The sequence below is a fragment of the Leuresthes tenuis genome, unplaced genomic scaffold, assembly GCF_036924035.1.
Source record: "Leuresthes tenuis unplaced genomic scaffold, fLeuTen1.0.hap1 SCAF_9, whole genome shotgun sequence".
Classification (NCBI taxonomy): domain Eukaryota; kingdom Metazoa; phylum Chordata; class Actinopteri; order Atheriniformes; family Atherinopsidae; genus Leuresthes; species Leuresthes tenuis.
Genome location: NW_027325363.1, coordinates 31,054,519 through 31,072,540, shown reverse-complemented (window position 1 = coordinate 31,072,540; position 18,022 = coordinate 31,054,519). Strand labels below are relative to the sequence as shown.

General features: G+C 42.9%; 1 protein-coding gene across 2 annotated transcripts in view; it reads right to left on the bottom strand.

Moving 5' to 3' along the window:
- LOC140314699 (endothelin-converting enzyme-like 1) overlaps positions 1 to 18,022 on the bottom strand; it is a 94,174-nt gene that overhangs the window by 57,336 nt on the left and 18,816 nt on the right. For both annotated transcript variants that reach the window (XM_072393043.1, XM_072393044.1), the window contains exon 6: positions 4,043 to 4,167. In XM_072393043.1, coding sequence (XP_072249144.1) covers positions 4,043 to 4,167 — 125 coding nt within the window. The remainder of the gene's footprint in view (positions 1 to 4,042; positions 4,168 to 18,022) is intronic.

The following is an 18,022-nucleotide window of genomic DNA, read 5'->3' as shown; positions in this document are numbered from 1 at the left end:
GAACCTCTCAGTCCTGCAGCGTAGTGAGATGAGCTTCTCACTGCAGCTGCTCCTATGACCTGCCAGGATGCTGTGGAGAGGATGTCTATTATTATCCAAAACAGAATAAAATTTCCTCCTCATCCGTTGCTCCACCACAGCACTGAGAGGGTCTAGTATTCTGCCTACAACATAACTGGCTAGTTTGTCCAGGCGCCTACAGTTTTTGTCTGTAGTGCAACTCCCCGAGTATGTATTTTCATCACATGTATGGAAACTTTCCATAGGCTGAAGGTTCAGCACATTATTTGCACAAATTAGGCATATTACTCAACTAACATTTCAGAACATCTTGAGGGGTTGAATAAAAGGCCACTGAACTTTTCATCTTTCATCTGAGAGGCTCATACATCATACACCATCAGTGTGACATCACTGTTGATGTCACACGTATGTCACTGACCCACTCACCCATTGTGTGAGTCATTGCTCAAATCAATATCACCAGCAAGCTGTTTACGTTCCTGACCAACATGTTCTGCTCACAAGATCAAATGAGTGAATGATTGTCAAACTGTCAGGGGAGGAGAGTCCAGGCTGCATAGTATGTTGTGTAGATAATGTCTGAGGCCACCTCCTCAGTTTGTTCCCATTTAATGTAAATTGTTCTTTGACTTCTCTTTTCTGTCCAGAATGTAGACATTACTGTCCATTATCCTTGAGGACTGGTGAGTCTTAACCTAACAGTGTCCCACAGATAAAGGTCACAGCTCCCCTCAATGCGTTGGACTGGATATACAACTATACTCAGTTTGTGTTTGGACGCTTTATCCCTTGGATACATTGTCAACATTTAAGTGCTTACAAAATGAAACTGTGTAGGAAACAATGTATAAATTTGACACATGTTGAGCTTTTTGTTGTAAAACTGGAATGCCTGCAGCTGCAGACCAATGTAACTATCTCACTTTGTCATGAAATCAGATTGATTCTTGTCTGCTTTTAGTTTTAGATCACAATTGAAGGGATACTTACTCCACTTACTTTTCAGTCCACAGTTTATCCATCAAAAACACAAAACTTTAGTACTATTTCCATATTGTCTTTTCTTTAGGTGTCATTGCATTGTTTCATATGAATATAGTTATACAAATACATATTCTGCTATAAATCCTTCTAAAAGACACTTTTCAAGTCAACAAAACAGTGATTCAAGTTTTTGTTATTTTGACATCTTAATCTGTCAAAAATGTATAGTATTATTATTGCTTATAATAGTTATGACCTAAATTTGTCACAATCTTGCATGCTGTGGTGTTTGTTTTGGTTTCTGAGCCTTAGGTGGGGCAGAGCATATTCCAGGAAGTCTGGGGTAGAGTCTGGTCAGCTCCTGCTCACACACCTGTTCTTCATCGGCCCTCATCAAGGTTTCTTCTTAAGGACCTGCATGAGCTACCAGACTTCGTCAGATTGTCTCACTTCACACTGTGGTAATCCAGCTCTTACCTGTGTTTTCCTTGTGAAAAGATCTCTTTGCTTTGCCTTCCCTGCCTCCTTGTGTCTCAGGCCATCCTCTCCGTCTTTTTCCTTGCTCTGGCTTCCGAGACTTCACATTCCATGCGAGCGCCTGGACCTGTTATTGCAGCATCTGCTCTTGGGTCCTTCTGCCAGTCGGCTAGGCACTAGCCGTAACAAAATGACAGCGTATCTGCAGTCTAAAGCCAAGTCATTTCCTTATAAAAGTCATTTCCTTATAAAACTGGATCCAGATCCATCCATCATCTGCCGCTTATCTGAGGGTTGGGTCGCGGGGGCAGCAGCTTTAACAAAGAAACCCAGACGTCCCTGTCCCCGGCCACTTCCTCCAGCTCTTCCGGGGGGACCCAGAGGCGTTCCCAAGCCAGCCGAGAGACATAGTCTCTCCAATGTGTCCTGGGTCTTCCCTGGGGTCTCCTTCCAGTGGGACGTGCCCGGAACACCTCACCAGGGAGGCGTCCAGGAGGCATCCTAACTAGATGCCAGAGCCACCGCATCTGACTCCTCTCAATGCGGAGGAGCAGCGGTTCTACTCTGAGCCCCTCCCGGATGATTGAGCTTCTCACCCTATCTCTAAGGGAGAGCCCAGACATCCTGCGGACGAAACCCATTTCGACCGCTTGTATTCGCGATTTCGTTCTTTCGGTCACTACCCACAAACTCGTGACCATAGGTGAGGATGGGAACGTAGATTGACCAGTAAATAGAGAGCTTCGCCTTCTGGCTCAGCTCCTTCTTCACAACGACGGGTCGGTGCAGAGCCCGCAACACTGCAGACGCTGCACCGATCCCCCGTCAATCTCACATTCCATTCGTCTCTCACTCGTGAACAAGACCCCGAGATACTTGAACTCCTCCACTTGGGGAAGGATCTCATTCCCGACCCAGAGAGAGCATTCCACCCTCTTCCGGCTGAGAACCATAGTCTCGGATTTGGAGGCGCTGATTCTCAAACTGGATCCAGATCTTCCTTTTCTTTTTGTAAAGTTGCAAACAATTAAACCCCATATAAATTCATCCCTCAAGTTGGCATTTTCACCACCTCGAACGTTCACATAACCTTGCACTGTAATAGGGGGAAGGTGCTCATTTCAGAACTCTGAATTGCCACCCACAGCACACATCATGTTAAAAAATTTGAATAGATCATTTTTATCCATTAATTTTCTTAGTGAGTACTTGCAGCTATGTTTGTGGTAAATAGAGGACCAGTTGAGAACTGGAAAATGAATCTAAAATGAATCTAATGACTGCTGTGAATCAACTTGCAATAATACAACATGCATCATGTTATAATACTTGAGGTTATTTGAAATGGTGTGGGCAAAATAAATAGGTTCCTCCAAAAAAAAGAGTTCCTCCCGATTTGAGGAAAAAAAAAACACAACCACCAACCTGCTGACATAGAATGTCAGGCTGAATGACTGTACAAAGTGGGGTTTCTGTGTAATTCATTTCTACAAAAAAATTGTGCTGACTTACATCAAATCTTTACAGTCCAACAAAGAGTTGCTCCCACTGTTCACTCCTCTAAACAAATTTATTACCGCATTAATAGATTATTTCATGTGACAGCTGTCTTTGCAAAACAGAAGCCATCAGTCATTTGTAACATATTCTGAATTATCCATTGTATAACTGTGACCCTGCATCAGATTTAGTCAATTTGCAATTTCATACCATAACTTAACATAGATATGTGTCTGGTTAATTGATTACTTATCTTGTTCATGACTGATCGATATTATACCAAGCCCCAGATTTGCACAATATCAATTGATGGTTTCAGGACACAATGCTGTGAGATGAAAACACTGAATGAAACAGTAACATCATGAACTGTTGATTCATGAAATTACCAAAATTTCTAAATAGGTTATGCTGCTAGCCAGACATGTATCCTGTGTCAGACATAAATCAAAGCAAGAACTTGATCCGCCAGTCACCCAGCCAGTCAGCCATGCTTGGGAGCTGAGAGCTGTTGTGTATTTGTGTAGAGCAGAGTGACTATTGGCGAGCTGTCAGTGAGTGTAACACACATCCTGATGTACAGCAACCCTCTAAGGCCTCCCCTGAAGTCTGTCAAGAGGAGGAAAGTTTGTGTGTGTGTGTCTGTCTGTCTGTCCATGTGCGTGTTTCTGAGTCTGCAGGAGGTAGACTGGTGTGTGTGTGTAGATCAATAATAATCAGCTGTAGTAGAACTGGAGTTCACCCAACAGTGACTCAACTCAAACACACAAATGCATACACAAATTCATGCACAGCAGAACTCAAGAACCAATCTATTCACCTTATGACACTGCGCTGTGGCCAAAACTATTGTGCAACTCTACACCACAGGTAACACACATGCACAAACACACACAAAACAAGCTCAAACTAAAGCGCTTACTCACTCTCAAAAAGTACAGCTTCAAAAATGCATGCATCTAATTTAATCGATTTTCCATACTCTTCCTTGCCCTCATCATCCTCTCCCCAACCCCAACACTCACTCCACACCAGCAACCTTTCTCTATTTCTTTACCTCTTTGAAGTGGTCTTGATGATGTCAGAGACTTTCTGGATGTAATCTGTTGCGAGCACCACAATCTCTTCATCTTCTGAGAAGTTGTCATGGAAAATTCTGTCCAGCAAGCGTTTCCAGTGAAGCTGTGGAGGAATGACAGTGGCTTACAGTAATTCAGTGTATACACTGTGAGCAATAAAAGAAGAAAAAAGCAACTTTCTGTACTCATTCACTGATATGTTGAATGAAATATTTTGAATTATTGATATGTTGATTTAACTTGATTCCTCAAGCATCCCCAGCGTCAGTACGTCACAACCACCAGCTGCTGGACCTCTTGCGACTTTGCTTTGCTGTAAGACATATTGCATCACTTCTTGTTGCTTTGTGTGTGCACTGTGCCAATTCTTGCTCCTTTTGTACTAGTAATCATCTTATTTCTCCCAATAATTTACACATCTTGGATAACACTATCGCATATTTGTTATATTCTAACGCTCACTCTTACAGATTCACTTTTTAGCGGTGTGTCGGGTTCTCTAGCTTAGCATGGAATAGCTTAGCATCAAATAGATTTTCCCCACTCAGCGACACACCCGCTGAGGACAAAACCCTGATAATTGGCAACTCTATAGTCAGAAACGTGGCATTAGCGACACCAGCGACCGTAGTCAAATATATTCCAGGGGCCAGAGCGGGCAACATAGGATCCTATTTAAAACTGCTGGCTAAGGATAAGCATAAATACGGTAAAATAGTTATTCACGTCGGCGGTAATGACACTCACACACGCCAATGGGAGGTCACTAAAATTAATGTTGCATCGGTGTGTAATTTTGCCAAAACAATGTCGGACTCCATAGTTTTCTATGGACCCCTGCCAAATCTGATCAGTGATGACATATTTAGCCGTATGTCCTCATTCAATCGCTGGTTGTCGAGATGGTGTCCAGCAAACAACGTGGGCTACATAGATAATTGACAATCTCTCTGGAGAAAACCTGGTCTGATGAGGAGAGACGGCATCCATCCCACTTTAGAAGGAGCAGTTCTCATTTCTAGAAATATGGACGAATTTATTAGTCATCCAAAAACATGACAACCCAGGGTTGAGACCAGGATGCAGAGTTGTTGTCTAAAACACTTCCCACCTGATAATGCCCCCACAATCAAAAAACACAAAAGGAGCAAATCCTCTTTAGCAAAAAAACTCATAACTGAACAAAAACACCAAACTATTAAATATGGTTTGCTGAATATTAGATCTCTCCTTTTGAAGTCTCTGTTAGTGAATGATATGATCTGTGATCATCATACTGATATAGTTTGTCTTACAGAAACCTGGCTGCAGCAGGAGGATCATGTTAGCATTAATGAATCAACTCCCTGTTTAAATGTTCACATACCTCGAACCACAGGCAGAGGAGGAGGAGTGGCAGCTATCTTCAGATCAGGGTTACTAATCAGTCCTAGACCCAAGATTAGTTTTAGCTCTTTTGAATTTCTCAATTCTCAGTTTTTCCCACCCAAAGTGGAAATCACAAAAACCTCTTGTGTTTGTTGTTGTGTATCGTCCACCTGGCCCTTATTCTGAGTTTCTGAGTTTTTATCACAGTTAGTGCTGAGTACAGATCAAGTCATTGTAGTGGGTGACTTTAATATTCATGTAGATATTGAAAATGACAGCCTAAATATTAACTTTAATTCTACATTAGACTCTATTGGATTTTCTCAAAGTGTTCACAGACCTATTCACTGCCTTCATATCCTTGACCTTGTGCTGATTTATAGCATTGAGAGTGAACTGTTAACAGTGTTCCCTCATAACCCTGTCTTGTATGACCATTTTTTAATAACTTTTGAATTTACATTACTTGACTATACGGCTTCTGAGAAGAATTTTACATATGGAAGGCATCTATCAGAGAATGCTGTAACCAGTTTTAAAGAGTTGATTTCCTCATCCTTTTCTTCACTGCCATGTGCAGATATGACAGAGGACGGCTACCTAAACTTTATTCCAGTAGAACTTGACTCTCTTGTTGACAGCACTATAGTTCAATGTCTATAACAATGGACAATGTTGCCCCTCTGAAAAGGAAGGTAATCAGTCAGAAGAGGTTGTCTCTTTGGTATAATCCACAGCTGGGTGCGTTAAAGCAGACTGCAAGAAAGCTGGAGAGACAGTGGCGTTCCTCAAATTTAGAAGAGTCTCAATTAGTCTGGAAAGACCTGTAAAGCCTTCGTAAAGCTAGAACTGTTTATTATTCATCATTGACAGAAGAGAATAAGAACAATCCCAGGTTTCTTTTCAGCACTGTTGCCAGGCTGACAAAGAGTCCGAGCTCTGTTGAGCCATGTATTCCTCTCAGCAGTGATGATTTCATGACATTCTTTATCAATAAAATCGTTTCTATCAGAGAGAAGATCAATGGAATCCTTCCCACTAATATCACTGTATCATCAAGTAGAACAGCTTTAGAATTATCTTCAGAACTTGATTTGTATTTAGATGGCTTCTGCCCAGTTGATCTCTCTGAGCTGACAACAGCAATAGTCTCTTCTAAACCATCAACTTGTATTTTAGACCCAATCCCAACCAGACTGTTCAAGGAGGTTTTCCCCTTAATTGACACTTCCATATTGGATTTGATCAATCGGTCTTTGTTGACAGGATATGTACCTCAGACTTTTAAGGTTGCTGTAATTAAACCTTTACTTAAAAAACCTACTCTTGATTCAGAAGTGTTGGGTAGTTATCGACCTATATCCAATCTGCCTTTTTTGTCTGAAGTTCTTGAAAAAATAGTTGCAGTTCAACTTTGTGATAATTTTCATAGAAATAATCTGTTTGAAGAGTTTCAGTCAGGATTCAGAGTGCATCATAGCACAGAAACAACACTGGTTAAAGTTACCAATGATCTCCTCTTAGCCTCTGATAGCGGACTTGTGTCTGTGCTTGTCCTATTGGATCTCAGTGCTGCATTTGATACCATCGATCACAGCATTCTGTTACAGAGACTTGAACATGTTATTGGGATTAAAGGAACTGCATTAGGCTGGTTTAAGTCATATTTATCTGATAGATTCCAGTTTGTACTTGTAAATGAAGAATCTTCCTCACACATCAGAGTAAGTCACGGAGTTCCTCAGGGTTCTGTGCTTGGACCAATTCTTTTTACTTTATAGATGCTTCCATTAGGTAACATTATCAGACAGCATGCCATGAATTTCCATTGCTATGCTGATGATACTCAGCTGTACTTATCTATTAAACCAGATGAAACCAATAGACTGGTCAGACTACAAGCATGTCTTAAAGACATAAAGACCTGGATGACTCAGAATTGTCTGCTTCTAAATTCAGACAAAACTGAAGTTGGTCTCTTTTGACCTGAGCGCTTCAGGGAGAAATTGTCTAGTTATATAGTTACTCCAGATGGTATTTCCTTGGCTTCTAGTTCTACAGTGAGGAACCTTGGAGTTATTTTTGACCAGAATTTATCATTTGACGCGCATATAAAACTGGTTTCTAGGACCGCCTTCTTTCACCTTCATAATATTGCTAAAATCAGGAACATCCTGTCTCAGGGTGATGCAGAGAAACGAGTCCATGCATTTGTTACTTCAAGACTGGACTACTGTAATTCTTTATTATTGGGCTGTCCCACATATTCTCTGAAAAGCCTCCAGCTGATCCAAAATGCTGCAGCCAGAGTTCTGATGAGAACTAACAGGAGAGATCATGTTTCTCCAGTCTTAGCTTCTCTTCATTGGCTCCCTATTACATTCAGAATAGAATTTAAGATTCTTCTTCTCACATATAAAGCTCTTACTGACCGAGCTCCGTCATATCTTAAAGATCTCATTGTAAGGTATTTTCCTAACAGAGCACTTCGCTCCCAAACTTCAGGTTTACTTGTTGTTCCCAGAGTTTCTAAAAGTGGAATGGGAGGCAGAGCCTTCAGTTATCAGGCCCCTCTCTTGTGGAATAAGCTGCCAGTAAATGTCCGAGAAGCAGACACCCTTTCAACTTTCAAGATTAGGCTTAAAACTTTCCTTTTTGTCAAAGATTATTAGTGGGGATGGCTCAGGTAATCCTGAAACATCCCATAGTTAAGCTGCTGTAGTCTTAGACTGCTGGGGGACCTCATTTGTCACACCTTTCCTCTACCTTAGCTCAACGTAATGTCTTTTTAAGCTCCTGTTGTACATTCCTCCGCCTTTCTCCATCCCCATTCTTGAACGCCCTCTCTTTCTGGATCAGGAGGTCTTTGATGACACTGGTGATCCATGGTTTAGCACCTTCGTCCTTAGCACCTTACAGTCCTCACGGGAATCACAGTGTCCCTACAAAAGTTAATGTAGTCAGTGATGGCCCTCCTGTCCATGCCATTGTCCATTTCTTCTTCCTCCAGCAGTACAGCCTAGTCTGTGACATCAAAGCAGTCTCTCAATGCATCACTCGCCTCTGGTGACCACTTCCTGAAAGATATGTTAGTAACAGGAAGACTTTGTACACAAGGTATGTATGTGGGTTGTAGATAGACCATGCTGTGATCAGATCTACCCAGTGGTGGAAGAGACACTGCCCTGTAAGCCTCCTTCACGTTAGCATAAAACAGATCTAATGTCTTTTCTCCACGTGTTAGACAGTCCACATACTGTACAAAGCCAGTCAGGCAGGAGGAAAGAGAGACATGGTTGAAATCCCCAGTGATTTTAATGAATGCCTCAGGATGCTGGGTCTGTATCCTAGCAACGGTGTCATGGATGACGTCATACGGCGTTGTAGGTGCTGCCCTTGGTGGAATGTAAACAATGATGACGACTGTATATGGGAACTCTCTGGGCGCATAGAACGCACGGAAACCAACTGACAGCATGTCTAGACAACATATCCTCTCCTTAACGATCACATTGCGGGGGTTAACCCATGTCTTATTGACAAACAGGATAATACCCCGCCTTTTCCGCTTACCACTCGTACTCCAGTCACGATCCGCTCATATGGCTGTGAAGCCGGGTATGTCCACACATGAGTCTGGCGTGTTGTTGTTCAGCCAGGACTCAGACAGACAGATGAAACTGCTCTCCTTATACAGGCGTCGGTTCTGTACAAGCCTCTTTGCCTTTTGTTTTGCTCCAGCTCTGCATCCATGGTACAGCTTTTTTAGCTTGCTCGGAATTGGATGTTCAATTTCTTGTATTTTCTCTTGTGTACACTGCTCTAGTACTTGTAGCAATGCACATTGTAAAAAAAAAAAAAAAGAAATTAAATGTAAATAAAAATCAGATCACTGAAAAAGTTTAGATAAAAACTAAAAATGACATAATTATATAAACAATGAACAATAGACTCGCTTAGAAAGACTAACTGAGCACAGGTAACTTTCTCTTGTAGCACTGAATATCGTTCTCTTCTTCAGTGAATGTAATACCGATTTGTGTCTGCACAACTGTACCACAGACCTTGCAATTATTTCTGTACTAGATACAGGCATAAATTCTGTATAAATAACTAGACTTACTTACAGAAAATAAGTAGTGTACTAAAACAAAAAGAAATCAAAGCAGATTATTTTCAGTACAAAGACTAAAGGCTAGATTTAAGAGAAGAGGGAAGAGAATCCAGCTTGTTATCAGCATCTCTGGTTGTATGGGGGTGCATTAGTGCTAACGAAACTAGAAACTTGCACATCTGGAAAGGCACCATCAATATGGAAAGGTTTTAGAGCAGCATACACTCCCATTCAAACAATGTTAAACCTGCATCTATTCCAACAGCACGGCTTCGCAGTAGAGGAGTTTGGGTGCTGAACTGACCTGCCTGCAGTCCAGACCTTTCACCAATTGAAAACAGTTGGAACATCTGGAAACTCAAAATACAACAAAAAATACCCAGGATTGTAGAGCAGTTAGAATTCTATATCAGACAACATTCCTCTCCTAAAGGTCCAGCAGCTGGTTTCCTCAGTTCCTAGATGTTAACAGACCGTAGGATGGATGTAGACTAAGTGTGAAGAGCAAATGGGTTGAAATTAGCACTTCAAGAAATTTTTAAAACACTCCCTTATTTCTATGGAGGGGGATGTAAGACTATATAAAATGGTTCAGGCATTTACGTCATGGACTCTGGTACGCAAAAGTCTCCTTAAAACTTTAAATCTTTAAATCTCTTAGGTCAGTACTTGTAATAGTAAAAAAAAAACAACAAAAAAAAACACTTTTTGTTAGGACGGAAAACAAGAGCTGACATCCATACACAACCAACCGGCGGTTCTTTGGCCCTCTTAGGAGTATTCAACTGTGAGTAAAAAGATCTGATGATAAACATATGAATGCGTGTATAATTATATTACCACACCATGACAGAGTGTTAATTTCCAGAGTTGGACGCAGAGGATCTGGATGACTTCATATAGACGTAAGCCGATTATGGTAATGTTTCTTTAACTTTAATAACCTTTAACAAGTGAAATGTTTCAATGAAATAACATCAGATGTAACTGTTTACAGATTTATTAAACAGTGTGGAGCAAGGGCTTCCCCGAAAGAAGAACATAGCCGTGTTTGAGGGAGATTTGACTTTCATCGCACCGAGCGGGGGAAACGGACTTTCCCTGAATAAATCCCGGCTACAACGAAGACTGCTCCCTGTTCGGGACAAGTGTCCGAGTGTTACTACAGAGGACGGGCAGTTGGAATCATCGGTGTTACACACACCACCGAGCATACGTTTCTCCCCTCGAATAATACAGCGGGCGGAGTCGCCGGTGAGCGGCTTCAACACCGATACGGTCGCGGGCAAGAGGGCACAGGCTGTCGGTTTACTAGGCTGCATATCGGCGCAGCTATTAGAGGCGCCGGGCCTTGTTCGCGGAGAGGAAGGACCCCTCGCTAAACAGCCTGATCTGCGGGGTAAGTTTAAAAAAAAAAAAAAAAAGTACATTCTTTGTTTTTGTTTTCTCACGTGTGCGCGTAAGCGTCATACGTCATCAACACGGATGTGACGCATAGGGAGAGAGTGAGGGTGGTAGGGGTAGTGGTTAAAAGAGCGCAGCCTTTTTCAGTAGAAGTCATGTGAAGTGCCTGTAAAGCAAGCCAGTTGATATATAATTACTGCTATGTCCACTTTTCCATGCTGCATTCAACGGGAGCATTACATGGTAACATCTATGCAAATTTCACATAGTGTATACTTAAGCAAGGTTTTTTATTTATTTATCTATTTTTATGCTATTAAACTGTGTTTCAATTTGACAGAATCTGATGTTATAGTTCCTGTAAGGTCCGTGGTAAAGAATCGACGGTGCAATAGAGTGCGCACCAGACTGTCGCTTGTCCGAGGGTTAATGAGAGGTACAGTTTCTTTCTCTACTTTTTAAATTTTTTTTATTATTATTATTATTAATAATAATAATAATAATAATATTATTTTTTAAAAATTATTATTTATTTTTAAAACATTCACAATCACGGAACCAGGTATATTTAAAATACTTTTATGGTTATTTCTCCTTCATCCACAGAGGCCTACCTGTCGATAGAACGGATAAGTCCTACAATTCGGCCCGACCCTCTTCTGTGGAGGAAAAGAAACGCTACCATCCGACGTGAAAAATCAAGAGCTCGGGCATTCATGAGAAGTAGCGAGATTCTTATACAGAAAATTAACCGTGACTTGAAGGTGATTTCGAAGTAAAGTAAATGTGTGTATGTATATAAGTAGATATCTTATCCCCTCTTAGCCATTCTCAATTCTGTGTAAAGATGGATAATCAAGCAGGCAGAGCTGTGCCGGTTGTAATATCCGAGGCTGTGGGAAATTTGGAAAACATTCCCATACCGGTTCATGTGTGGAATTACTTTACACCGCTGGAGTATGCGCTCCTTAATGTCGATTATCAGTCATCTCCTACGAATATTGAAGAAGATGACAATGATGAAATTGACGTGTTACATGAATTAGAATCATCAGTCCTGAATTTAAACGGGCCTCCGCCACCCGCCCTGAGTTTGCAAAATGAGTCACCGAATATTGTCTCACCAAATCCAGCTCCTTGTGTCACATCACTAGATACAGCCTCAGTGAATAATGCTTCTCAAACTTCAGCATCAGATGCTGTCTCACCAAATCTTATTTCTTTATCTTCTCCAGCTGCAGCAGAACAAACTCGGCAGCATGGTAGGGGGTTGAATCAGGAGAATGTAGCCGTCCCTGAACAGAATCAGAGAGATACACCTCCACCGATTGGCGGCTTGAATCAGGAGAATGTAGCCGTCCCTGAACAGAATCAGAGAGATACACCTCCACTGATTGGGGGTTTGAATCAGGAGAATGTAGCCGTCTCTGAACAGAATCAGAGAGATACACCTCCACCGATTGAGCGTGAACGTTTCAATTGTCTTGAAATAAGACGTCCCGTCACAATACCGCGTTCGTGCCCTGATATAATGCCCAACATCGCTGAGTTCACTTCAGCTGTTATGAGCAATCTTATTGAAGTGGCAGAAACAGCGCGATCCCTCGCCAGATGTAATGATGTCGTCCAGCTAGAATTAGTAGGTGAGAGTATTTCTCAACACATTACCGTTTCTGTCACAGACGAGTCTGATGTAATCCTGAAAGCCTTTCTGGACTTTTTAGACGAGTTAACTCAATCGAACGCAGAAATTGCCTCTGATACTAACCTGGAGTTAGTCCTCCAGGTAGTAAGAAACCCTACAGGGGGCGCCAAACGGAAGGCTTCAAAAACCTTAGAATGCGAATTAATCCATAAGAAAAAACGTCACTTGTACATTACAGATAACTGTGACAATCAGCTCTGCTTTGCCATCAGTCTCACGCACGTCTCCGGCTCTAAATTTACCGATAGTCAGGCTTCGGCCCAGGCAAGAGAGTGGCAGCGTCTGGCAGGGTTGACTGATCAGACGCCTGTATCTTTCAGTGATGTTGGAAAATTTGAAAAAATCCTAAACAGAAAAATTATGGTGTTTCACAGAACCAAGGGTGATCTAGCTCTGTGTAAATTTGAGACTGATTTCAGAGATCGATCAAGCCATCTCTTTCTGTTATTACTCCAAAACCATTACTATAGAATAAAAAACCTCAAAGGATTTATAGGGTCGAGGTACATTTGCGAGCACTGCTACACCAGTTACAATGAGCCACACTCACACTACTGTCCTGGTTACTGTCCTGTGTGTTTTATCGCTTTGCGATGACTAAGGTAAGAAACCCCCACGTGTGTGAAGGTTTAAAATGTACAATCTGTGGTGAGAAACTGACCCCCGGTTCTACAGCAACTCTCAGTGGACACCAGTGCTACATTCAGCCTAGCAGCGCCGACGAACGGCTTGATGAAAAACTGATCTTTTATGATTTTGAATCCTTAGTCGGTCAGAACGATGTGCATGTCCCCTTTCTGGTCTGTGCAAAAACGCTGAAAGGTGTCGAGTGGTCTGCCTACGGATTGGATTGTGTCAGGAAATTCCTCCTCCATTTCAGGAGACCACGCTACCGTGGATACACGTTTATTGCTCACAACGGACGAGGATATGATAGCTATCTAATCCTTAACGTCATGGTGCAACTAGGTATGAAGCCCTCTCTCATCACACAGGGGAGTAAAATTCTCTGTTTTACAGACTGTGATTATGGTTTGAGATTCATCGATAGTCTGTCATTCCTGGCTATGAAACTGAGTATGATGCTGAAAGCATTCGGTTTCAGTGATCTTACCAAAGGTTTCTTTCCCCACAGATTCTCTTCAGAACAGAATTTGAAATATGTGGGGCCTTTTCCTTCACCGAGTTACTACTCTGTAGAACTCATGAGCCCCAGTGAGCAGGGAGAGTTCTACAGATGGTACGGTGGAGTGTGTAAAGGCACCTTTAACTTTCGTGAACAGAGCATGCTTTACTGCAAAAATGATGTAGACATACTCTTCAAGGGGTGTGTCAAATTCCGCGAGCAATTCTTTAATGAGACGCGCGTGGACCCCTGAAATGCATCACAATCGCGTCGGCCTGTATGAAGGTTTTTTACCGTACAGTGGTTGGAGTGGTTAGCGTTTAGCAGAGGGATTGAGATTAGCCACGCATTAAACACAGGGGAAAAGGGAATCGGTCCTTATCACGTAGATGGGTATGCGGAAATTGACGGTGTGAGGGTAGCTTTTGAGTTTTACGGCTGTTTCTTTCACGGCTGCCCCGTCTGCCATCTGCCTCAGGACGCATGTCCGCTGAGGAAGGCGCCATTTCAAAAGTTCTATGCAGAGACCCGTGAGAGAGAGAGAGTGCTTCAGTCAGTGTATGGTCTTCGTCTGCATATCATGTGGGAGCACGAGTGGACTGAGATGAAAAAGTCCCATCCGGAGGTGATTGAATTTCTCAAGAGCTTTAACGCCCCTGAACCTCTCTCTCCTAGACAAGCATTGTACGTGGGTCGGACCTGCGCACTCAGGTTGAGGTACAGTGCGGGGGTAGATGAAACTGTGCACTACGCTGATTTTACATCTCTTTACCCCTATGTAAATTGCAGCTTTCCTTACCCTCTCGGCCATCCCAGAATTATTTGCAAAGATTTTGATGACCCTGACAGCTACTTTGGTTTCATAAGAGCTGTTGTTTATCCTCCGCGCGGGCTGTTTTTCCCAGTTTTACCTTACAAGTCATCTCACGGAAAACTTGTATTCACTCTCTGTCGCACCTGTGCTGAAAGGAATAACCAGACAGGTGCATGCAACCACAGCGATGAGGAGAGAGCACTAACAGGTGTGTGGGTGAGTGTGGAGTTTAGCAAGGCGTTAAAGCTTGGTTATCGTCTTGCTAAAATCACTGAGGTGTGGCACTTTGACAGGACCAGTAGCTCAATCTTTGTAGACTACATACACACATTTCTTAAGGGTAAACAAGAGGCTTCAGGATATCCCGCAGATGCACTTGATGAGGAGAGTAAGTTGAGGTACGTCAGAGATTACAAACTCCATCAAGGTATTCAGCTGGATACCAGCAAAATAGAGGTGAACCCTGCTAAAAGACAGGTGGCTAAACTGTGTCTGAACAGTTTCTGGGGGAAATTTGCGCAGAGGAACGACCTCCATCAGACCACCATCGTCACAGACCCGAATTAATTTTTTAATTTCATGTTCTCGGGTAAATACAAGATAGCCTACTTCCACTTTCTAAACCCAGCCTGCATGTTGCAGTGGACTTACAACAAACGGTGCATCGCTCCTCCCAACAAGGTAAACAATGTATTCATTGCAGCATTTACCACCGCATATGCACATTTAAACTGTACAGCTGTCTGGAAGTAATGCAGGACAAAATTCTCTACATAGACACAGACAGTCTGATCTATGTGGTGAAAAAAGGTGAGACTCCTCTGAAACTGGGAAACTATCTGGGGGATTTGACCGATGAGCTGGGGGGTGACACAATTCAGGAATTTGTTGCAGCAGGACCCAAGAGTTACGCCTACCAGACCAGAAATCAGACAAAAGTATAGCAGTTCCTTTTTATACAGGCTGACATGATAAATTACTATGCTTTCGGAACATAGACTGGCCACTGACTAGGAAGTAAACCCGTTCTGAGTCTGTATTGTTCTGGGCATGAGTGGGTCAGGTCGACGATTAAATACCCGTGCGGCTCTCTGGTTGCGTCCTCAAAGCTCTCCAGGAAGATAGCTTTTTCTGAGGGGAAGATTTGACGGGCTAGTATATTCACCTGCAATCTGTCTCTGGGATTCTTAAACAGCACTAGGTAGTTACTGTTCAGGCTGATGGTGCGACTGTATTTCCCTTGATGAAATACATTTTGAGTCAACATCATGACACTCATATTTCTGTGATGTCTGTACTGTGTGAAAATTTTTACCACTTCAGAATGGTCTGAAGCCTGAAAAATAACGTCGTCCAGAATAACCAAGTGCTTACGATCAGGAGGGAACAGATTTTCATCTTCAAAGGAATGAGGCAATCCTTCCACAAATTTGATGTTTTTATTCAGCCGCTGCAGTTTCGCGTACAATGGTTGGAAAGAGGTATAAATCCAAACAATATTATCAGGTACATCATCCATCACATGGTTACACTTTTTTAAAACACTTTTAACAAAAAACGATTTCCTACATCCGCTGGGCCCCACAATCAGCCATGAAAAAGGAGTCTTTAGTCTGGGGTCAAAATCAATCTCCTTCATATCAGAAAATTGCGACATTTTTTATTTATTTTTTCCCTCTTAATCACCTTAATACCTTAATAACCGTCAGGTAAAAGACGTCTCTTGTCATACACCACCCGGAACTTTTTCAGGAATGTCAAATTTTTTAAAAGAAACCCCTTTTTATCTCTTCTGATGGTACGCTGAGGGGTCTCGATCACCGTTTCTCTGGAGCCAGCCAAGTATCCCTCCACTAACTCTTTGACGCTGTCAAAGTTGACCTTCTCGCTGCATTCATGCGTCTGAGTGATGCCTTTAACGCGAATCGATACTTTTTTCTTATTTCTAGTCTGGTAGGCGTAACTCTTGGGTCCTGCTGCAACAAATTCCTGAATTGTGTCACCCTCCAGCTCATCGGTCAAATCCCCCAGATAGTTTCCCAGTTTCAGAGGAGTCTCACCTTTTTTCACCACACAGATCAGACTGTCTGTGTCTATGTAGAGAATTTTGTCCTGCATTACTTCCAGACAGCTGTACAGTTTAAATGTGCATATGCGGTGGTAAATGCTGCAATGAATACATTGTTTACCTTGTTGGGAGGAGCGATGCACCGTTTGTTGTAAGTCCACTGCAACATGCACATGTCAGGGTTTAGAAAGTGGAAGTAGGCTATCTTGTATTTACCCGAGAACATGAAATTAAAAAATTAATTCGGGTCTGTGACGATGGTGGTCTGATGGAGGTCGTTCCTCTGTGCAAATTTCCCCCAGAAACTGTTCAGACACAGTTTAGCCACCTGTCTTTTAGCAGGGTTCACCTCTATTTTGCTGGTATCTAGCTGAATACCTTGATGGAGTTTGTAATCTCTGACGTACCTCAGCTTACTCTCCTCATCAAGTGCATCTGCGGGATATCCTGAAGCCTCTTGTTTACCCTTAAGAAATGTGTGTATGTAGTCTACAAAGATTGAGCTACTGGTCCTGTCAAAGTGCCACACCTCAGTGATTTTAGCAAGACGATAACCAAGCTTTAACGCCTTGCTAAACTCCACACCCACCCACACACCTGTTAGTGCTCTCTCCTCATCGCTGTGGTTGCATGCACCTGTCTGGGTATTCATTTCAGCACAGGTGCGACAGAGAGTGAATACAAGTTTTCCGTGAGATGACTTGTAAGGTAAAAATGGGAAAAACAGCCCGTGCGGAGGATAAACAACAGCTCTTATGAAACCAAAGTAGCTGTCAGGGTCATCAAAATCTTTGCAAATAATTCTGGGATGGCCGAGAGGGTAAGGAAAGCTGCAATTTACATAGGGGTAAAGAGATGTAAAATCAGCTTAGTGCACAGTTTCATCTACCCCCGCACTGTACCTCAACCTGAGTGCGCAGGTCCCACCACCGTACAGTGCTTGTCTGGGAGAGAGAGGTTCAGCGGCGAGTAGAGAGGTTCATGGGCACAGGCCCGGCCACCAGGCTCGTTCGGGCATAGCCCGAAATCATGACGTGGGTCCCCCTTCTGACGGGCTCACCACCCGTGGGAGGGGCCAAGGGGGTCGGTTGCTATGTGAGCTGGGTAGCAGCCGAAGACGGAGGCCTTGCCGGTCTGATCCTCGGCTACTGAAGCTAGCTCTTGGGACGTGGAATGTCACCTCTCTGATGGGGAAGGAGCCGGAGCTGGTGCGCGAGGCTGAGCGGTTCCGGCTAGATATAGTCGGACTCACCTCGACGCATGGCTTGGGCTCTGGAACCAGTCCTCTTGAGAGGGGTTGGACTCTCTTCCACTCTGGAGTTGCCCGTGGTGGGAGACGCAGAGCAGGTGTGGGCATAC